At 40.6% G+C, this 23,623-nt stretch overlaps 1 protein-coding gene across 2 annotated transcripts in view; it reads left to right on the top strand.

Annotated features, from left to right (window-relative positions):
• Positions 1-23,623, top strand: part of LOC125022730 (nephrocystin-4-like) — a 159,667-nt gene that overhangs the window by 78,604 nt on the left and 57,440 nt on the right. For both annotated transcript variants that reach the window (XM_047610754.1, XM_047610012.1), the window contains exons 9-12: positions 373-591; positions 931-1,072; positions 6,107-6,159; positions 19,185-19,322. In XM_047610754.1, coding sequence (XP_047466710.1) covers positions 373-591; positions 931-1,072; positions 6,107-6,159; positions 19,185-19,322 — 552 coding nt within the window. The remainder of the gene's footprint in view (positions 1-372; positions 592-930; positions 1,073-6,106; positions 6,160-19,184; positions 19,323-23,623) is intronic.

Here is a 23,623-nt window from a genome sequence, read left to right as displayed (position 1 = left end):
TTTATTATTTTTTTGGAGTCTATAAATGCCTATTTCATTATGTTACTTTTCTTTATTAAATGAATCAAAAATCTAAATGTCTCAAATTATTTCAGTGGAACTCAAAGTCTTGTCATATTCCTTGATGGGTATTAGTGTTGTGTGCGAACTATGTGTTATAACTGTTCATTAAAATTCATATTACAATAAATAATAAAAATGAATGTTCTTGACATGGTGACAAATTTAAGGAAACTGTATCACAAGCTTTTCGGAACAGAATTGCAGGTACAAGACCTTTAGTGACCACACAAAAATCATTATCAGTGTTTTCCATGGTGAGTACCCTTTGTGTCCTTTGTCACATTTCACATTTCCTTTTCAATCTCACAGCTGTCTGCTACTTCCACTTCCCGAGCTGCCTTCTTGCAGTGCCTCCGTTGGGGAATTTGGCTTCCCTTCCAGGAACAGGCTGACTGGAAGGGGGAAGAGATACAGCTTGTTCTGCAAGGAGGTGCAAAACCAAACCCGCACGGAGTCATGGTCTACAGCACAGAGGAGTCTGCCAGAACTCAGAGCCCCTCGCCAATCTCCGCTCCAGGCACAGCGCAGGTACAACTTAGAAGTAAAATGCAAAGAATAAGGTGTTCTGCCAAAAAGACAAAAACTTTCACATTATCTATACTGTTGCTTGTCTGTTGCTGTGACCTTATGAGGTACATGCTCAAGGTTAGGCTACGGTATCCCTTAAAGCTGACGTTTCCGAGGGTGCAGCACTTTTCAGTCCTGACCATTGGTGCATGCTGTGAATTGTCTGCATGTCACCAACTCTCATTCCTTCTGCTTCACTCCTCAGTTACTTCAGTTGTGTCGTTTCCTTGCAGAATAATAACTCATTCATGGTCGTTCATTTCATGTCACTGAATGTCTGAAACTTCTCTCCTCCTGAAGGAGCTCTCACAAACCAAGGATAAGATAACATTTTGGCTGTCGTCCAGCCTGGAAAGGAAGGCCCCCAGCCCAAAGGCATCTCTGAGGGCGAAGCAGGAAGATGGGTCACGTCTGAGAAGATCCCCTTCATCACCTTCACCAGGTAAATATTATCATGTTGTGCATAATGGCTTTTCCTTTCCAAGTTAATTATTTGGAAGGGAATAAGCACTAGCTACATGAAGAGTTTTCTTCCAAGGTGAAGATTAGAGGATGTTAATGGCTCGCAGCTTTGAGGAGACCCTGATATTTTTTTTGCCTATTGGAGCAGAGAGTGTGAGCTGTGTTCCCGCTAATTGTTTGTGTGTGCAGCAACACCCAGGTGTAATCTGCCAAAGTTCTAAGCATCAAGCATCAAACTAGCCTGTCCTCAGCATATAATGCCCCCCCTCCCCCCTCGTCTGCAGTGTTATCTCAATGGCACCACCTGCTCCCTGCATGATTAGCACGCTTCACGATCATGGTCTGAGAGGAAAAAACGGATAGGGAGCTATGTGAAGACTTTGGTTGTCCGTTAGGGCCTCTCAATCTTGGCTTACTTTGCACCCTCTTCAAGAGACAGGCAGACCAACAGTTTTCAAGCTGCAAATAACTGGAATCATTCTTTAAGATGGTGGTATAGGACCTTTTATGGTCATTTCTAAGTCTCTATTTTCAGTCTAGGATTCCAGAGTACTAATTCACAGTTAGAGAATCCTTATTTTCTATACTTGACCTCTATGCAACCCTTTTGTTCGGAAACGGGCCATTTCAGCTCCTGTCTCTCGAAGGCCTCCTTTCTTCTGATTGGCCAATTTCCGGCAGCCTGCCAAAGGGCAGCACCCAGTGCTTGTGAGCTGCGCTGCCTGCACATCGTGGGCGTGCAGTATCTGTAGCAGATGACCGTGTAAAGGAATCATTGACGTCAGCTCAGAGCAAATGTAAGAAGACAGTGAAGCCAGAGCATTTGGCTTAGAGGAATTGATTTTACATATGTTTGACCCATCATTTTAAATGTTGGACATATTTATATGGAACATCAGAGACTCTCATGAACTAAGGAAAAGCATAACACCCCCTTGTCACTCCATAACTGTTTTTTTCTTTTATTCTTCATTTACATTGTGCTAATTCTGAAAATCACTTGAGACTTTGAGTTTTTTTTTATCCATTGTTGACCATATCACATATGTGTCCCAGTATTCAGTTAAAGGTTCAGTCATTCTATTCATTTTGGGGCTGTTTCTGATGGTCTTCTTAGAATGCAGCTAGGGCTGTCACCATAACAGATTTTCACTTCACGATTATCGTGGACAAAAAAATGTCACATATGAACAAAAATGTATATAATAACAGCAAAATCCAGGACATCTTTAACTTCTTTAACTATCTTTAACTTCATGTAATTATCTCTAAGAAAGCAGGATGACACTGGCTATTGTGCTTCACATTCATGTTCAAAAAAAGATTGAACATCTATCTGGCTTCTTTAAATAAGAAAAGCCCTCAAACAAAACAAAACCATCGCAATGTTATTCTTTGGTCAGGAGTGCACCAATAAATAATATTCCGTGAGAGCAAGCGCAGTGAGTGAGTGCTGATTCCGAGTGCTGACAGTGGGAAAAAAATTATGCAGTGGGAAAGGCATGAGCCAAATATAATTGGTTGCGGGACAATTATAGTGGATGTGGATGTGTGTGACCGACGGGCACCAAATTGGGCAGTCAGGAAGGATTAATAGGATATTATCATATCTGCATTTTTAACATGATATTGAAATTTCTTAATACCACAATTATGGTCAATACCTGAATACCGCGACAGCCCTAAATGCAACCTGCCTCATCACCTGATGTACATACAGCAACTATTCACATCCATTGTGTACTCGTATCTGCACTTCAATCTCTGTTAGTTAATGTGATCTGAGTTGACTTGGCAAGTGAACCTTTATACAAGTATTGTATGTATCAAATGTTACCCTTATTCTCTAAAGTGCAAATGTTACTGAAAATAGTAACCTCACCCTTGACATTTCTTCCAAGTGGATAACAGGACTCCAGTTGGTAATCATATCTGTAAAGGCTACACCTTACCTACAGCAATCCATGTTGCTTTCCAATTAGTAACTGCTAGTGTTGTCAAACGCTTTGGATTCATTTCAATTAGTCACAATTTGATTGAATAATGTTAAATAAGATTAATTTTGTCATTTATTAATTTATTTCAACAAAACAACTTGAAACAACTGAACTTTTTGTGTATTATTTTTTTAAACAAACATTTCTCCACATTAATATGGCCCTGTTCCTTCTCTTTCAGCAGCTGCTAAGACAAATTAACTTGTTGATGTTGTCTGATCACATGGAACAGTGGTTACAGGAGTGACCAGACATTTGCAAGCCATCATTATCACTTTTGTCTGCTCTTTGTCTTGGTTTGTCTCAAGCTGGATGACGTGTTAGCCCAAGTGGTAGCAGAATCCCTGACTAACGTACGGTTGGGGTTAATGTGGTATTTTAAGCTGGAAGTGCCTTGGTGAAAAGAGAACTCCTTCCTGCAGAGTGTGCCTAATACTTTATGTCGGTCGACTGTTCCATCTTGGTTTTCTTTGTACTCACATTTCCCATAGAGAGGTGCAACGTGCTGCCAAAGAGGTTCAGGGTCATTCTGCCTACAGATGGGTTCATTGCGTTAACCTTTTTAATCACATTAATCATGTTGATGGATTAATCGGCGTTAAGGCGTTCATTTTGACAGCCCTAGCGACGTCCACATCTGAGACTTTGTAGTCTAACAGTGGACTGCAGCAAGTTTTGACTTTTTTAAATAGATACCGTCCTTTAACAGTCTGCAGGTTTATATTATTCTTATTCATCTTTAGAAATAGAAACCACTAGTTATGGGTGTTGTATTGTCATATAGAAAGGCTACAACCTTAGTACGTCTTTCCAAGGTCTGGACACAAACTTTTTTAAAAAAAAAAAACAGGCCCCAGTTTGGCTTCCAGTGCAAACATATAGTATGTAATTATATTTATAATATATGACATTGGCTTTCTGAAGAGTGACAGCCCACACAGAATGAGCATTGTTATTGCTGTCACACTTAACTACACCCAGTGTCTGAAACCTACTCTTTTCCCTACAAGTGGAATATCTTTCGTCCACTTGTGTCACCACTGCTATTGGTTCTTCTTTGTTGCGAAAGTGAGAATTCATCATCTCATCATCTCCCTGTTGCATTACTTTTTTTCCAGATTCAAAAGGGGTTATCAGTGAATGCTGCTGAATTTCTCCAGCAACCGCGTCTTTATTCCAGTGTTCCCAATTAGGCATGACCGTGTCGTATCTTTCCGAAAATAACTCCTGAACCCGGGGCTTTAAAGAGCCCTCCCGCTGAAATATAGCTCTGATTAAATATTCTACATCCTGCACACAGCCAAAGATAAACGATGTGCTCCTGTCTGCATCTCAAATCGAAGCCCAAACTACTGATTGGTGTGCCCCATGTCTGCCTGTGATTAAAATTGCAGTAAACACTGCTGCACGCAGCCACTTGGTCTCAGTAACAGCTGAGGGAGCTTGAGTGGACCCTAGTTGTGTTCTCAATGATTCTCCCCCTATGATGCTGTTAACTTATCTTAGGGGAGAAGGATAGCGTTGATCAGGGCCTATACTTTGTGTCTTTTATCAGCATCTATTAATGACATTTTAATCAGTGTTCGAGTGCATCCAATGAGCCTGAATGATTTGGGCTTGTCTTCGGAGCCAGTGATATCCTGAATTCTATTCTTTGATTTTAATCGTCCTTTATTTTGTTTTCCCTATCACTGTATGTGCATGGATCTAAAGACATGTCAGGCATATAACATAGTTAGGTAAATAGAACATTTGTGAAATTGTATGTCATGTCTTTGATGCGAGAGCGCACTGCGTTCACATCCAATGAGTTGTTAGAAAGTAGCCGGTCTCAGAACGAACCTTTAACTTATTCATGATGGGCAACAACATGACTTTCAGTGAGAGGGGCAAAGATTCTCCTCAAGCACATACATTTCCATTAATGTATAATTTAGCTACAGAATCCCTTGTTGTTTACGAGACCATCACACATCACTCTCTGCTTCTACGGAGAAAAATATAGAGAAAATCTCGCTGTTTTGACATAAATGTATTTTAATGATGAATCATCTTTATAGATTTAACAGTACTCACTGTCCAGGTCTTGGGCTTATATCCACCTCATGCATTTGGTGGTTTTCTCAGCTGTCAAGAAGACCCCTTATTGATCACTAACAAATGGCCAGTCTCACATCACTCCAGCTAATGAGGTGAGACGCATTCTCCGTGGGCTCGAGAATTAAAACAGCGAGAAAACCGAAAGCCCTGAAAACAAAATGGCTGCCAGAGGGTAATGCCAAATCACATTTGTGACAGAGCGAAAGCCAGTCCTGCACCGCGTTCACTCTGTGTGCATGTAGTCTGAACAGATGGGAGCTACAGTAAGACACCCCAGGCAACCGCAGCAATTTCCAAAAGGCCAGTCAAGCTCAGCACAGAGAGCGAGAACGAGTGGGAGCGGAGGACAAAGAGATGCTGGAAAGCCTTTCATTTCAGTATTACCATGGCTACCAACCAAAAAATCTCGGAAGCATTGTTAGACTTTAAACTCAGTGTGATATCTAAATCCAACCCTGCCTCCTGATCTGTGTGAAATTGGATAGATTTGTTATGTTTGTACATAGTTGTGGTATTCCAGTGTTCAGCGCAGCTATTTAGAGTTATTCAGTACACATTGTTACAGTATATCCTTATACCTCAGGACTGCCAGCTCACTTTAAATCCAATCAGCTGGAAAGCAATTAGAAAAGATGACATTTCATAGTCATCTTCTATTCCCCATCTCAAACTAATATTCGAAGAAACGTCTAACCAGACTATAAAATGAACTGCGCTGCCAGGTGCACAGAGCATGCGGGAGATTTTACAATGCTGTTAATTGAGCTTGTTAAACAGTGAACGGGAGTTGTACGTTGCCAGATGACATGCAAATGAAGACCTCAGCAAGACTGTGATATAAAAAAGGCAGACTTTACAGGTTTTTACTGAGCAAGCTGGATTGTCTTTATCTTCTCTGTGTTGCTTGTATTTTTCAGGTCAAAAGCGTGTTCCACCAGCTTCTCCTCCAGATTCTCCTCAAGGCCCCGGGGTAAGACACCTTGTCACCTATTAAATTTTGCAGACGGATAACACTGCTCTATGACCCATAAAACTGCCATATGAAGGAAAGTGTCCAAGTAAAGTTTTTAGTCCCGTGTCAGTACGTGTGCTCAGGCTTGCGGCTCAGCTCCCTCTTTCCTTCCTGTGACGCTCACATTCATGAACAAATGAATCATCTCCTTCTCTAATGATCTGTCATTTAAAGCTGCATTCATTGATTTGGTTTGGCCTTTAACATGTTCTTTCTCCACCATTTCTTTCGCAAAAAAAGCAACACTTTCCCTTGTTATGGTGGCTACAGTGTCTGCCTACCAGTTACATCAAGAAACAAGAATAATCGGTTGATTTCTTTCGATAAAATTCCCTTAAAAGGATTTAACATTATCTATAGATGGGAATTTGGATCAGTGTACGTAATATGGAAAAGAAAATGGAAATAAAGTGTAAGGGTTTGGACTCACCAAACGGATATTAACCCTCATACCCTGATGAGGACAAAAGTGTCCTTTTCAATTACACACACAGATATATATATATATATATATATATTGATAACTTTGTGGTAGTTACAGTCTTTGCTGTGTATGTGTATGTGTGTGTGTGTGTCCATGTAATTTAGGGTTTTTCCACTATATCTTTTATCCTGGTATTTGAAAGACAGAATGAGTCTGAATGTGAAAAAAGGCAAAGTGCTGTTTCAAGGGACTTTCCATGGGTTTTAATGGGAGTGACTTTTTGAATCGGGCAGTACAAAAAAAATAAAAGCACATCAAGATCAGTGTTGTCACTAATCTTTGACATGTCCAAGGCTCTAATAATCCTCCCCAAGAAAAATCCACTTTGTATTTAGATTTTTGAAAATTTGTGTGTTTTTTGCCATCATGAACACACATAATACGGCATATAAAGGATTAAAAGTAAAATATATATATATATATATACACTTTTGTCCCTTAGTGGGAACATCGGGTATGAAGGTTAAAGAACTATTCACATGGAAAACCTGGGTCTAGGCCAAAAAAGTTGTAATCGTACACACAGTGGAGACTCAAGCCAGTGGCAAACTAGTGAATATGTGCACCTCCATATCCTCATTTAGGGTGATCTGGTGGCAAGTGTGCAGGGCTCTCCACAAAAACTAAGTTCATACCCAGCGGCTGGACGCTGGCAGAGAGCCAGCTGAGCAAAGACAGTGAAAAAATCCTGTGTGATACCTCTCCAGTTCTATCGAAGGACAGCATTATGAATGGATTTTAGTTAGCAGGTGACCTGAAGTGATACCTGTCTGAATCAGGAAACCCCTTAACTGCCCCCTGTACAAGGGTACAGCTCTCCTCCCATGCTCTTTAAGACAAGGACCATAAATCTCGACTAACCCAGTCTCATGCTGTGTCTGGCTTGTCGACAGAGATTACAGGTCAAGCCTATAAATTTTAAAAAATGTCAGGAAAAACGCATTGTCTGCTCCAGATCTCTCAACAGCAATGTGATTAGGAGGCAGCAAAGAAGAGAAGCGTGTTTGCAAATGTATGTTTTTTTTTTCTCTTAATCTTTTGACCCTCCTGTATGAGATTCAAGAGAAATAACACCCTGAAGCCAGAGTTTTACAGAATAAATATGCACATAGCTTTGGCAGAGGAATAATGGAAGTGTGTGGGTGTGTGTCTATTGAAAATGTTATTCTTAGCGAAAGACAACAAGAAGTCTCCGTGTGCCAATCACAGACGCCCTAAATCGCCTCTGTAACCTGAGAAGTTGATGATGATCATCATGCATGCTTGCGCCCAATCAGAATAAATGCCACGGGCAATTGATCTAGTGCTGATCAATGCTTCATCATTTTAACTCGCCGTGATAATCCATCCATGGCATCTGATGTACTGCGACGTGTGGGTGAGAGTGAATCATATCTAGTAACATCGACCGTACGTAACATATACCAACAGCGTGTGTCGCTGTGTGTATATTGTGTGTCTGGCGGTGCCAGCTGTGCTAAGCCACAGGGCGTAGCCATCATCCCTCAGTCTGAGTGGAAGTGCCAGTGGGGACTGGGAGCTGTGATAGATGGTGCTCTCTCACAGGATGAGGCCAGGGACACACAGCAACACAGAGCGGAGGAGGAGAGAGATCGGCTCTGTTTCACTCTTGGCTCTCTGGGCCAAAATGAGTCGGCATCGTCGACTCATTTCAAATTGAACCAGCAGGGGACGAGAGCAAGGGGGTGGGGGAGAGGGCTGCACCCACGAACTCTACAAATCGACCCCCGCTTTGATTAAGCAGCGAGGGCGGCGGAAGCCTATAAGTGGGCAGCTCCCAGTGGTGGAGAGGAGACGACTGTGGTCATATCGGTCAGCTCAGGGACGACATTAGAAGATGGTGCTTATCTGGATATACCGCTCAACACAACTCTTCAATCAACTGTCAATTCCCCAAACTTTCAGTCCACCGAAGAGACTGAACAAACAAACAAAAGACAAAATATGTCATTGTTGTGTATTTGTCTTAAATTTCCTTCGCATTCCTGCATATTTACATTGCAAATCAGAGGATGTTTATGTGGCGCTTTCATGGTTTTTAAGGTTAAAGGTCAACAGCATTTTCCCTAAAGGAGCAATTAAATTTTCACCACAAGAGAAATGCACATCACCAGACAGAAAATCATAGACAAACTAATAAGCTCCTGATATAAATTTCTATATAAGAAAAAAAGAAAAGAAAAGAAATTGTTGGCCACAAGTGGCAATTACAGTATAATAGCACACTGAATTCAAAGACGTCCTCATTAGGCCACCTACTAAGAGCTGAGAAAATTGAGAAGTTATATCATAAAATTGCTTTTAATGAGTTAGAAGATAAATAGTCTTCCTTTTCAACCATGCTAGGTAATATATATATATATATATATATATTGATAAATCATCATTGAACCTTTCTAAAGTATATTTTTTTGGCATTTCAGCCTTTATTGGACAGGGCAGTGGAGACAGACAGGAAATGGGGCGACAGAGAGGGGGGAGCAACATGCAGGAAAGGGCACCTGATGCGGGATTGAAACCAGGGCCGCCTGCAGTCAGGACTGTAGCCTCAGCATGTGGGGCAGGTGCTCTGCTCGCTGAACTAAACACTGCCCCATCATTGCACCTTTTAAATAAATATAATTTGAAACCTTATAAGCTTCTGTTTTCTTACAGCCTTCAACAAAAACATAAAATAAAGAACCTAAAGAATGTCAAATATCCAGCAGTGCATATGAGAAAGTGTCTCAGGAGTTCGTGTAGACCAAAACTATTTTTTCCCCCCCACAATCATTAGTACGTGATGCCGCTGCACATTAACGCCATGCAGCATTATACAGATGCTAATGTGGCCCAGTGCTGGATCAATATGCAAATAGGAATAGCAATTGTTTGCGGACGTTTTTGCCATATCGAAGGTGTTAAAATGTCAAATGTTGTGTTTGCTGCTTGTTCTACTCCTCCCTGGTGGCCGATGAAAATCAATTAATGCAGCTTTAAGTTTCCAGTAAGTGCACAGCATATTCTTCTACACACACATATATTCCTGAGTAAATAAAGGCTTAAAGCAGCAGTCATTAATGGCTTGGCTACTTAATGTGCAGAACGTGGATATTTATCTAGTAGCCCATCCAGGATTGTCCACAAAGAAATGAAACAGAAAACACTGTGTGAAGCCACGCCACTGCTGTTGGCAATCATCCTACAATTCATCACGACTGTAACTGCTGCTTATTTCACAAAGAGTGTCCCTCTTACACTCATTGTCTCTTTTTCTTCCTCTGTTTCAAAGATACTGATACAAAATATGTTTGCAATCCTATCAGTGATTTTCCCTGTTCAACTAAATGTTTTCTTTCCTCTTTAACATGGCTGTCAAGTGCTGATTAATCAATGGCATCCGTCTCTGAAATGGCTCTGTAAACAAGCTGTATGCTCCAGCTTCGTCTGTAGGCATTGTTGGCGCTGACAACTTTCTCCTGCTTGCATAAATTATTGATCCTCGACACTCTCGGATTGCCGCCGTGCAGCATGCTAAAGACCCTGTGGTATTTATAGCCAGCCTTTGGATGAGCAGCTGAGTTTGTTTGCCGTCACTGATGATGATGCCTCGCATCGGGCTGCGGCCATGTTTCGGGGTCGCGCTCGTGTTCTGTTGACCCAGGTGGTCTTGTAGTCCGCGGGCCGAAGGTGAGGCCGTGTTTCAGTTTGTTGCTGGCACAGGGCTTGTTTGTCAGCTGGCGCCGGCTCAGTCAGACATCGTTTTTACATGCCTGCTTCACAGTGTGTCGATGCTGCCACATCCTGCTATCAAATGAATATTCAAATGAGTTTCCGAGCTTTGTATAATGTTGCGTGACTCTGTTTTAACTCCCCAGCACTCATTGGTGTGTTGAGCTATGCAAAGATAGATTTTGTCAAACTAACCATGCGTTTTCTCTGAAAATAAATGGATTTCTGTTAATGCTGGCATTTCAAGGCAGCCCTTTGATAACAGTATTTTATCAAAGGGTGAGGATTTATAGTGTGGTTGTGGAAATACAGAATGGAATTAAAATTGAATGCTGCCGTATCTTTTTCTGACTGTTCCCATCATCTAGGCCACAGACATTTTGCCACTCATGCAAGTAGCTTCTTCAGTTCTGAATGAATGGAGGAGCATCTGTGGGTGGTGCCCATTTAAACATCTTATAAAGTCTACATACACTAAAGTCTATTTAAGGCTAAGGTCGATTTGAACACTGAAGATGAACAGGCAAAGTGAAAATGATCCTTTTCCTTTGCAGCCTCAAAAAGGGACCAGATCAATATTGTGTCCTGAACCTTTGCTCATGCAAATGTGCAACACATTAGTCACACATTAGTGTTGGACAACAATCACAGAACGAATGATTGATTATGTGTACTATGCATATTATGTTCAGTTAACAGTGAAAGCGTAACACTTAGACCAATACAGAGGCCATTAATCAGTCTGCTTCTTTTCTAGGTAATCCTCACTTATTTATTTTAAATGCAGTTAATAGTGATGTTTGCATTCATTCCTTTCCTATGACAAGTGAACATTTCATATTGCAAGTCACTGTGTAATTGGCACAATGAAAAGAGTATGGACCAAGTGGAAAATCTTCTCTATCTCGCAAATGAATGATATAATAGCATAATAAACTATGCACCGTGGCTTTCCAGACAATATCAGTGTTCTGGTAAGTGAATCCGAAGCACTACGTCGTACATGTTGCTTTTTAAGCACTGAACAAAAATCATTTTTATACTCGGTGGCTATTTAGATCATATCTCTCGTCATTAGCGCTGTCTTAACAAGCTGTCGCCAGAGACAGTGGATTTTGCTGGCTATAACGACAGCTGTCAACAGCAAATTCACTCAGCTGTAAAGACCTAATGAGGCTGGTATTATCAGATTAACATGCTGCCTGCGTGCCACTGTCTGGATGAGTGTTTGTGTCAAAAAAGAACCAGAGGATTTCTGATCATATGTGATTCACAGCACGAACACAGACCTTTATTTTACATGTGAATATAACTGGACCTTAATGAATGTAATTACATGAACCTGTATATTCTTCTATAGTTTTATAGTTTCATATACACTCACTTGCCACTTTATTAAATACACCTCTTCAATTGCTTGTTAACACAAATAGCTAATCAGCCAATCACATGGCTGCAGTTCAATGCATTTAGGCATGTAGTTCAAACTGAGCATCAGAATGGGGAATAAAGGGGATTTAAGTGACTTTGAACGTGGTGTGGTTGTTGGTGCCAGACAGGCTGGTCTGAGTATTTCAGAAACTGATGATCCGATGGGATTTTCACACACAACCATCTTTAGGGTTTACAGAGAATGGTCCAAAAAAAGAGAAAATATCCAGTGAGCGGCAGTTGAGTGGATGAATGGGCAGACTGGTGGAGATGATAGAAAGACAACAGTAACTCAAATAACCACTTGTTACAACCAAGGAATGCAGAATACCATCTCTGGACGCACAACACATGGAACCTTGAAGAAGATGGGCCACACCGGGGGCCACTCCTGTCAGCTAAGAACAGGAAACTGAGACTACAGGTCACACAGGCTCATCAAAACTGGACACTGGAAGATTGGAAAAACGTTAACTGGTCTGACGAGTCTCGATTTCAGCTGCGACATTCAGATGACAGGGTCAGACTTTGACGTAAACAACATGAAAGCATGGATCCATCAGGGCCTTGTATCAACAGTTCAGACTGGTGGTGGTGGTGTAATGGTGTGGGGGATATTTTCTTGTCACGCTTTGGGCCCCTTAGTATAAGGTTTAAATGCCACAGCCTACCTGAGTATTGTTGCTGACCATGTCCATCCCTTTATGACCACAATGTACCATCTTCTGACGGCTACTTCCAGCAGGATAATGCACCATGTCACAAAGCTCATATCATCTCAAACTGGTTTCTTGAACATGACGATGAGTTCACTGTACTTCAATGGCTTTCCAACACCTTGTTGAAAGTATGCCACGAAGAATTAAGGCACTTCTGAAGGCAAAAGGGGGTCCGGCCTTTTACTAGCAAGATGTACCTAATAAACCCTCCAGCAACCCTAGTGAGGAGAAGCGGTGGTAGAAGATGAGATGAGGTAGTAGAAGATGAGATGAGCCATAAATAACTGGTTTCTATTCATTTTATTTCTTCACATTAATCATCAATCACCACCTCTTCTTACCTGAATCTGCATCCTAGCCTGATGTTGTCCCTTCCTGGCTGCCTAGTCTACTTTCAGGTCCTCCATCCTGTACACTTATCCTGACGTGTTGGATCAGAATTACATTTGTGTGTGACATGCAATAGGAGTGGAGTCAGAACATTTATAGGCTGTAACTCAAACTCAAATTCTCTAGCTTTTGCTGAGAATCCTCGTTACTAAATATATGACAACCAACACTGCACTATGGGAAAAAAAAAAACAATTTTCATTAGGATCCTCATCAGATGTGTTTTTGCACATGGTTTAAACCATGACCTCCCGAGTGGTAGCCAGTGTCACTGTCTGCTGTACTATTTCACCGTATTGTTCACATTGCCAGCATTTTTCCGATGTGACTTGTGCTCCAAAAGCAATCACAGAAAACAGAAATGTGAATTCTTGGCTACACTTGCCGTCAATCACTTACAAGACTTCAATGAATGAAAGTGGACCATGTGTGCTGGGCTGTAAAAAATCAGTCCATTAAGAGATTCTTTGTTTTTCTTTTGACTATTTAAAACAATCTGTTGTAAGTTATTATTTTTTTTATTTTAAAAAAAATCCCATATTTGTTGTGTTGGGAGGGCTTAGCCCTGTTGGCCCATTTATACCAGCTGCCATTGCCTAAAACATTGCATTGAACATGAAGCTCCGTATGTGGTGCATTATAAAAAGCAGAATGAATTTTATGCACCTGATGTTGGTTTTACGTATTTCTTTGTTTTTTATGAATAATTTTAGAGCTGAATAATTAAAAACATGACATATACTAAAAACATGAATAGTTGAGGCTCATTTATTACCTTTATAAACACCTGACCTCAAGCTGTTACTGAAGATTGCTGCCAAACACAATTTCGTTGTAACTTGCGTGCAATAACATTAAAGTTCTTAATCTTAAATATTATGGGATGGTTGGATTTATTCCTATATGATCGAGGTCCAGATGGAATAAAACACAAACACACACAACTCTTTTAAAACAAAAAGCTATTTTCTAAACAGGCATGGCGCAGCTTTGACACACTGATATGAATAAACTAGGTGATGATGAGGAGATCAGTTGTGTTCTCAGTTCATTTTCAGCTTTTGTAGGCGCTATAGTGGTAACAGACTAAATTCAGATCAATGACCTGGGTGATGTAGCCTTGTTGGTTGCTCACTGAGGTGGTTCAGCGGTTCAGATTTGCCCCAGGCCATCAATATATTGTGCCAATCTCACACTGATTGACTACAATAACAGAAATGGAGGGCCTGCTATTAAAAAACTGTACTGTATATGGAAATCATATGCTTAAATGTGTATTAAGCACTCCTTAAAGCATGTATATGTTTAAATGGTTTGATTTTTTTCATTTATTGTCTTTAAATTTAAAAAGAAATGACACATCTATCTTTAGATGTGGGTGTATACTTTCCCTTTGCTTGGTAGAAATTGTTGTCGAGCCATATTTGATAATCTCAGCTGTCTAGAGTCTTCCAAACTCCTGATGTCACAATCAATTATTTTCAGACAACTCATGTCTGTGTGTCCTCAACTGTTTTCTAGCCTGAGATCCTCTCAAATTTGCTTTTGTTCTCGTCACCACATCAGTTTATACTTCCATATGACGCATTCACACATACGCATGCACACATGCAGGAACCATGAAGCCAGAATGTGAGCAGATGATCCGCTTGGCTGTCAGGGCAAACAGGCTGAGTTCAGAACATTGGCAGCCACAGCAATGCCACTACTAATTGCCTCGCTGCACGTATCCTCTTGTGTGCGCGTGTGAGATCCTCTCACACAGTGTCTATCTGGTGATTTTCACACCCTCTGTGTGCAGGACGTTGTGACTCAACATGAGTTGCATGTGTGCGTAAAATGTGAGTTACGTTTGCGATATTTGGAAGTACCGAGTTGTGACAGTCCGCTGGTCTTAGCATTTTGACTATAGCAGCCAAAACAGCTCATTTTAGGGCTACGCCTACAGCCCGGAGTTGTATTTGCAAGTGAGCAAACTGTGGAGTGACGAGCAGTTTCCAACGAGTCCACTCTGACGCTGTGACTCAAACCACTTTTTCTCTTCTGCTGTTTCCATGACATTCCAATACATCCCATCAAGACAGATATAAGAATAAACATTTATTTTAAACTGCTGATAGTTTCCTTATTAAATCAAGGATACAAGTAGTGGTTAATTTGCTTGGTTATTGTGTAAAGTATGATTTCAAGCCTTACGGCTTAATTTTCTCGGCAGCAACTCATTGTCGCATGAGTAACGCATTGTCATACACAGTAGAGCAGCTGTAGTTTGTAGTGCGGTCAAACACATGCAGGTTCAAGAACAAATCTCCCCTTTCACATTATGCACACAGAACATGGCACAGTAAAGTCACATTGCTGTAAGTTTTACACCCCGTTACAGGCAGCTCTTCCTCTAACAGCTCACGGTGTTATCGAAGGAGATACATTTTGGGAAAGTGACCTCCATGCCAAGGGGATCTATAATGTCTCCAGTTGACAGACTGAGTTACAGTATTAAAAATCGAATAAAATAACATTTAATAAAGTCTTCTGGAGACTGGCGACATGTCCAGGGTGTACCCCGCCTCTCGCATGTTGACAGCTAGGTAAGATAGGCTCCAGCCTCCACACAACCCTTCAGAGGACAAACGGTTATGGAAGATGAGAATGAGATGAAAAAGTTCTCTGTTTAAATATTACACTCAGGGTTAGGGTTATATCTTCAGTGCTGATGCTGACTGTGTGATGATTTTTTTTCAACCATAGAAGGTTGAAGAAGTAGCGTTGCAGTCTTGAACCTTCGTCTTCTCCCTCTGACATCCAAAGTAATTATAGAATCACTGCTGATACGTATGACGGATGCCCACACTCTGCAACTCCTTCAGTGTCTTCTTTCAGTGTCCTCTAACGAAGGAAGTCAACACTAGTAATAATCTGTGTTTGTCCTCCCCATCGATTGATTGCTTTCTTTTTCAGACTTTAATCTTTCCTCTGAGCACAGAGTTTATTCTTTTAATCCAGAGCATCAAAACCATCTGGTGGACACTCCCTAGATTCCATTTCATTGTCCTTGAATGCCGCAGGCTGTGAATTCATAGGACCAAAGTTACATCTGTAACTTTTTCATTTTTCAGACTAACTCGATCTGGAGGTCTGGCTATCATTCCTGATTGCAGTAAACCATCACAGCAATGTCACCACAGTCACCAGATTTAAAAAGAAAACTGGTATACTGAGACATACAGAAAGATTGACTTGCCACTGCTAAGGTTAATCAGCATTGCGCATTAAAATGTATTAATAGTAATTCATTGGTTTTATATTGCGCTTTTTCATTTTTAGATGCTCAAAGTATTTACAGTTGTATGCATTATTCATTCGCTCACACAGTCACACCCTGCTGGTGGTAAACTACCTCAGTAGTCACAGCTGCCCTGGGGCAGGCTGACGGAAACATGGCTGCCAGTTTGCGCCTACGGCCTCCGACCTCCGACCACCACCAACATCACTCACTTGCAATCATACACCAGGAAGCACTCACCTGGAGGCAAGGTGGGTTAAATGTCTTGCCCAAGGACACAACAGACACACTAGGGCAGACTCGAACCGCAAACCTTTTGGTTGGACGACCGCTCTACCTCCTCAGCTACTGCCGCCAGTTGACAGTGGCATAACTGCATCAGACTTTCATTTAGAAATCAAAGTCTGAAAATCCCAAATATAGCTTTAAGGTGAGCCGTGTTAACCCATAGACTGTATAAAGATAGATGCCGATACAAGTGAAGTGGAAGCAAGGAGAGCTCCCCCTGGTAACTGACTGCAATACTGGTCATAAGCTCCACCTCCTCCATGTTAGTGGATGGGACTTGGGCCAAACTAAAACACTAAAATAATCAAATATAGGATGGTTTCTGTCATTTTAGGTAGTTAATATAACATTGAGGCTTGTTCAAGTGTCATTTTTTTGGATTGGTTTCCTGGTTATTTGAGGATTTGAGGATACAGGATGTGTCATAATGGTGACCACCAGTTGCCATGCCAACCTCACCGTGGGACCTTGAGAGTTGTAAAAAAAAAAAAACATAAGAATAAGCTCTAAAAATAAGTTCAGTATGTAATCCAACATTTCCTTGTCATTGTTTCTTCATAAAGTACACAGTTCGTTCATACGGTACTGTTCATTGTGTGACAACGTGTGTTTTTTGTTTGTTTGTTTCTTATTGGAATGAATAGGAATGTCTGTTGTGGCCTGTTTATTCCCTGTTGAAGCAATCAGTGCGGTGTACTTTCAAGCACCACAAAATCACAGTATGTTTGTCCAACAGACCAATGGATGAGTGAGCATGTGCCTATTTTATTTATTTTTTATTTTTTCGCTTCGTATGGCTCAGAGCAGGATTTTTATTTTCACCCAGAAGGCCATTTGTTTTGACCACTGAGTCCGGTCACAAACGGACTGAAAACACTGAAATTATTGAGGAATGGTCAAAGCAAGCGGTCCGCTGATGCTGTTTTTAACACTGCAGGTCAACAAGTTACGTAAGTAAACTATTGGCCTAAGTTATGATCAGAGCAGCAACAGCACAAGACTGCCGTGTTTGTCCCAAGGCAAATGGGCCTACAATCACCTAAATACATTTGTGGTTATGTGGAGCATTTTCCCAATGAGGAACAACACCCCCCCAGAAATTTTATTAACAAAAAATAATAATAATAATAATACTTCACCAAAGTTAACTTTTGTAAACAAAGTATTCTAATAAAATGTTGTTTTTTCCCAAGCACCTTTTTTAGCACATTCACCACATTTTTTCGGCAACTGCCTCCTTTTCATATTTATTATTTGTTACCCATTCTACCGCTGCATTAACATGTAAATATATAATCCCTGTAAATCCTTTATTCACTTTACTCTTTAAGTCATATTTACACCCTCCACTGGCAGTTTGGATAGTTAAAATATTTGTTGCATATATTTTTTTTTGTATACACTGTTATTCTATTTTTTTTGTTCCTTAAAGGTGCCTTGTTCTTTTGCATCATGCTGCTCATAAATTGCCTTATGGGGACAAATAAATCAGAATCTGAATAAAACCTGCAGTAATAATAGGTAACTCATTTATTTTGACTGTTTTTTTGTTTTGTTTGTTTGTTTGTTTTTCTTTCTCTGGGCTCACCTGTGATCGACCCATAGAAGAAGCTCAGAACAGAACTGCCTTTGTCTGGCTTAGAGAGCCAATAGCAGTAGTTTGCTCATCAGTCAAGGAGCGTTCCAGATACCTACCTATGGCAATCCATCTCAGAGGAAACCTTGAGGCAGAGTCAGTCACACTGTAATATATCCTGTCAAGTTCAGGGAACGCCTCAGGATCACCCAGGATTGGAGAAACACGTCCTTTCTTTCTCCAATCCTCTCCTTACTCCTCTGCTTACTTTTCTGCCACTACTAATCAAAACAGATTATGAAAGAAACCGAGACGATTAGAAGAAATTACCTATGAAATATATTTCATAATTGTCATAATATTTTGGGGAGGAAACACACTACGAATTTGGAGTTTGCATTGTGGGCATTTCCACCATTTTACAAAAATAAAGGGACTTCCTTATTCCTAATATTTTAAGAACACCCATTTTTTTTTTACTTTCCTGTTCAGTTACACAACTCCGTCTTTCTATGAGCAAGAAAGATGAAAGATAAGGAAGTTTTGCATAAAAACATGTTTGAGATGCGTCTTTCTGCAGCGGAGGTGTAATTAATACGTGAGTTCTGATTGCACAACCTTTCTTGATCAGTATTATATAAGCTGCACTGACATTCAGCCTGGAACAATCTCAACCTTCTTCAGTGTAAAGTGTGGATGGGGTGCAGGGTTCTACACCTCAGTTGTGTTGGATCAGTGCTGTTTGCCATGTTTGTGTCACATTTTTACATAATACAGCTGTAAAGAACAACAGAAACTCTCAATAATTTAGCAGGCACTCTTTTGTTTCCAGTCAAAAGTCCTCAGAATAAGAAGGGAGCAGGCAAACAGTTTGACCTGCTGGGGGATGACAACATTTTAAAAGATTGTGCGTAGGGAAGCGAGTAGGGAAGAGCTTATCCTAAGCGCCAAAGCAGTGTAATGGGCTGTTGCTGACATCTGAGACAGCGCATGTGCCTCTCTGGCATAAAGTATATTCCTGAACCCTGTAGTTCATAATCATAATAATAACAGCGAATCATTTGCATTGTTTCTCTGCAGCTCTCGCTGTCTCAGCTGGCAGCTTCTTCACGCTACCCGACCATCAGCCACTCCAGCTCGGCGTTGCCGTGGCAACAGTCATTTCCTTCCCTGCTCCATCCTTCCCCGTTGGCATCGGCCCACCAGCTGTCACATGTCGTAAGATTTCCACCCCCGTTTGCTCTCACGCTCACATGCGCAATATCACACACACTCGTAGCCGTACGCACTTAATTAAGCACACCAGCAGCAAGAAGTCACAGACGCATTTACAAGGTTCACATTCTAACACAATGACACTAAAACAGCACCACGCAAGACTTTATGCAACTATGCATAAAGTTTAAGCCTTTACTCACCTTTACAGTGCTCAACTCAAACACAACAAACACACAACCTCTAAACTCCAGCCTCCAGCACCCTGCTGTAGGTGCTGAAGCCTGTCCTTTTCAGTCTTACAATCAAAAGTAATGCTTCATATCCACTCCCATTATCTGAAGGTACCCTGCATAACCTTGTAGTTTGGCTTCTGTAAAAATATGAAGCTGAATGATTGAATGAATATTGAATCTGCTTTGTCCAGAGCCACTTTTAGTATTAATTTTGACAATTAATTGCCATATTTCTCAATCAACCATCACTATGAATTACAACTTGTGGCCATTGTGCATGTCCAAACAATAGTATGTGCATTTCAGTTTCAAATTGCAGATAGTTTTTTGAAACGACTGATAATATATGAAGCACAATTTATATATATAAAAAAGAAGGGAAATAGCAAAATTTCACCCTGTTCTGTTTGACTGAATTCGAATACTGTACATGTCACTCAACTCGCACAGATGTGACAGTAGAAGCTTCGTCTGAGAAAACATGATTGGCTCCAATAAGCTTTATGCATTGTTGCAGCCATGACATACACTGTAGCAGAATAATAACCCTGCTAAATAGTTTCCTAAAATGATGTGGGAGTAACCCATTTCTCACAGCTATAGGTGTTTGCTGATGAGAATTGGCTGGCAGAGTCATTTTGCCTTTGAAACCTACTTTGTCTTAGCTAAATGCTCACCCACAAAGATGCATATATTTGGGAATCAGCATGCCGCACGTTTGAAACAGTGGTAAAATCTTTCAGAAAGGCGGGGAAATCATAATGCTGTAATCCAGGGATTAACACTGAATCTTTTTTCTGCTCATCGCAATCAGTTTGCACATTCTTGTTTGATTTACAGCATGTGTTTATGATGTAGAAAAAAAGAGCCATATTCCTGGTGTTTGAGAAAGATACGGATTTGTAATGTGTCTTAAATCAGTCACACGCTGAAACTGGTGATGTGACTGCTTTCTCTGATTGCACAAAGGGAAGGATCTCTGTTGACCTTTTCCCTACCTCATCTCAAACTAGCCCTGTAACAAATGCGCTCTATGATATGGCTCCTGTGAAGTTGCAACCAAACTTGAAGTTTGAAGTGCCTACTGTTGCATCATCAAACTCTAGCCCTACTGTGTTGCGAGGAGACGCCTTAAGCAGCACTTGGCATCAAAAAAAAACTTTTAACAGACGTCAGAAATCTTAGACAGAGCCAGACACAGGGTAGACGGCTGTCTGCCTCGATCGGCTGAGGTAAAAGGAGAGAAAAGATGAAGATTTGAGAACCTATAGTAAACAAGGACGAGGCTGGTAATGCCAGTGAAAAAGTGAAGAGCTCTGGATATCTGAAGAATTTGCAGAAAGGTAGGAAGAGGGGAGAGGACAGAGAGAATAAAACTATGGAAAAAAGAAAAGTTTATGACATTTGATCATAGCAGTAATGACGAGAGGAAAGCGGCGGAAAGGACCAAAAGACATCCTTGACCCCTTTATTTCTGAAAGGATGTAACACTGTTAAATTGAATGCACCAAGAAACACTCACAGTTCAAGATCACTAAATGTAAATGTAACTTACTTTGTGTTTTCTTCGTTCCCTTGTGTTATCACAGTGGATTGTACATGCTGTTTCAGAGCTGTCGTGGCCAGTCAACCTGCTTTTACGCATCAGCACAGCTAAGAAGGGCTTTGCTCATATTCTAACTAGACAGCGGTGGCTTTAGCAGGTTTCTCCCATATTTCATGCTTGAAATCCATATGGCTTAAACTATGAATCATATTGCAGAAATAATCCAGGAACTGTGGCTCAGCCTTACTCGCGATAACAATATAATCAGAGACACAATATGGATAAAAAAAAAAGCACAATTCAATTTGGTTGAGACTACCTGGGTCAAGTCCTGGAAAAACAGAAAAACAACTTGTGGATTTCATTTTATCTGTACTGTAATAACAGTGGAAATCTAAAGTTCAAGATTTTGTTAAATTTCAAATAATGTAATGCTGTCAATTTAATGAGTTTAGTACAGAATAAGACATGTATCTGTTTAGCTGCTTATACCAGCAAATTGTTCATATCTTGATTTCTTTCCATGCTGTATAAAATGACAGTTTCCATTCCCAGCAATTCACTGGTCGGCTTCCCATCTGCATGTAAAACAACAACTACATTAATTACTTTGAGGGCCTTCCATTACTTTGTAACCCTACTGAAATAATATTTTAACCTTGTAATATCGGGGTGGCTGTGGCTCAGTAGCTAGAGCAGGTTGTCTACACAACGAGAGAGTTCCCTAGGACATGCCCAAGTGTCCTTGAGTGAGACACTGAACCCCCTAGTTGCTCCCAGTAATTGACATGGCAGTACTATTAACAGAGAGTAGTCAAAAAACAACCTCATAGGCCATCATTACAAAATAATATTCATCTAAAATGTAATCAGGAGAACCAACGTCATACCGGAGCTGTAAGGTTGTAATAACTGCAAAAATCCCTCAGAGTACTGAACTGACAGGGGTTGTACAGCTTGTGTCACGGTGAATACATGAACGTGGCGTTTCTTCTTTCAGAGGTTATATAGAATGTGTTGAAAAAAAGACACATCCTTAAAGTGTTTTAAACATTTTGTCTTGGCATCTTTCCTTTTATGTTCGTATCAAAGCCGATACAGTAGAATGTCAACATTAAAGTCATGTATTAGTGTGATACATTATATCCTTCGTCCACTAGATGCCATTAACTTTCAGTAATGATACTGTAAGTGAGTTTCTATGCCATTCTTCTGCATATATTGAATTATGAACCCAGCCACGTGGATTTATTGTTTAGGCCTCCATTTGTCCTTGTAGTCTCACAGCCTGAACACACGTGCCCATAAAAAGCACTCACTCACACAATACGTCATCACTCTGCATGGGCTTGATGGCAGCAAGTTCAGATGCAATATACATCCATTAATTTGAACCTATCAGATATGTTGAGGCTATACAACTCCTTGGTATCTTTTCAGGGTGTTATATTGCAGACTGTTCGATCAGAAGTGGGACGTGCATGTGTATGTTGTATACATGTAATGGCATGACTTTGTTAGAGGTTATAACCAGTGTGTTTGATGGGAAGCTCAATAATATGCCCTGAACTGTGATAGATCAACTAAAACATGCACATGTATCAAAGACCAGAAACAAAAAAAACACTCTGAGGAATGACACCATTAGCACTTGTCAGCTAATCATGTGTGCTAATAGGTCTGCAGCTGTCTGTCTGTTAGTGACTATGAAGAGGGCATCGATATATGGTGTTCGACTGTGCTCATTCATTAGTACTTGAAGAGGAACCAAAATAGATATCATCAAACAAAACTGTTAAGAGGAATGTTAGTAACTGACTTGCAGATTAAGAAGCAAAACCTTATTTCAGAGTCAAAGAATAAACAATATGTTGTTGACATTTATCGCATCACTGGGTGTTGTTAATTCAGTCCTGTTTGCTATCACAGAAAATGATTGTCAGTGGCATTTTGGTTAAATTAAATCTTACCTCAGATGCTCTTATTCTCAATAGACAGAGATGCTAATATTTCTCAGAAAATGCATCATCTTCACACCAGCTAAAAGGAAGTTAACACGTTGCTCTGAGTCCTTCGAAGTGCACTGGAGTCATATGAATATAGCAGAATATTTGGCGGAAAATATTTATTCAGTGTGCATGTTTTAATGGAAGCTGCTGTGCTGGATGAATATCGATCAGCCAAACGTTGAAGCTACTGACATCTCATCATAATGCAGCGTTCTGCTGCATCATGTGGGTGTTACTTCGACACGTAACACACACCTAAATACTCCTGCAGATGAAGAAAATCCTGAGATGGCAGCAGATATTGACCCAACGTCCAAACTCCCAAACTCTCAGTTCCCAATTGGAATGAGAACTTGACAGAATGTGCTAGCTAAACCCAATCCACAAATCCTACAGCCCACTGAGTGACAGGACCCAAAGAATCTGTTGCCAACCTCCTGACTGGACACCACAACCTTATATGTCTTTCTCTTCTGTGATTTAATAAGCCACAGCATTAAACTGGGTTAGCAG

The sequence above is a fragment of the Mugil cephalus genome, chromosome 1 (genome assembly GCF_022458985.1).
Source record: "Mugil cephalus isolate CIBA_MC_2020 chromosome 1, CIBA_Mcephalus_1.1, whole genome shotgun sequence".
In the NCBI taxonomy this organism is placed as follows: domain Eukaryota; kingdom Metazoa; phylum Chordata; class Actinopteri; order Mugiliformes; family Mugilidae; genus Mugil; species Mugil cephalus.
This window is presented reverse-complemented; position numbering and strand designations above follow the sequence as displayed.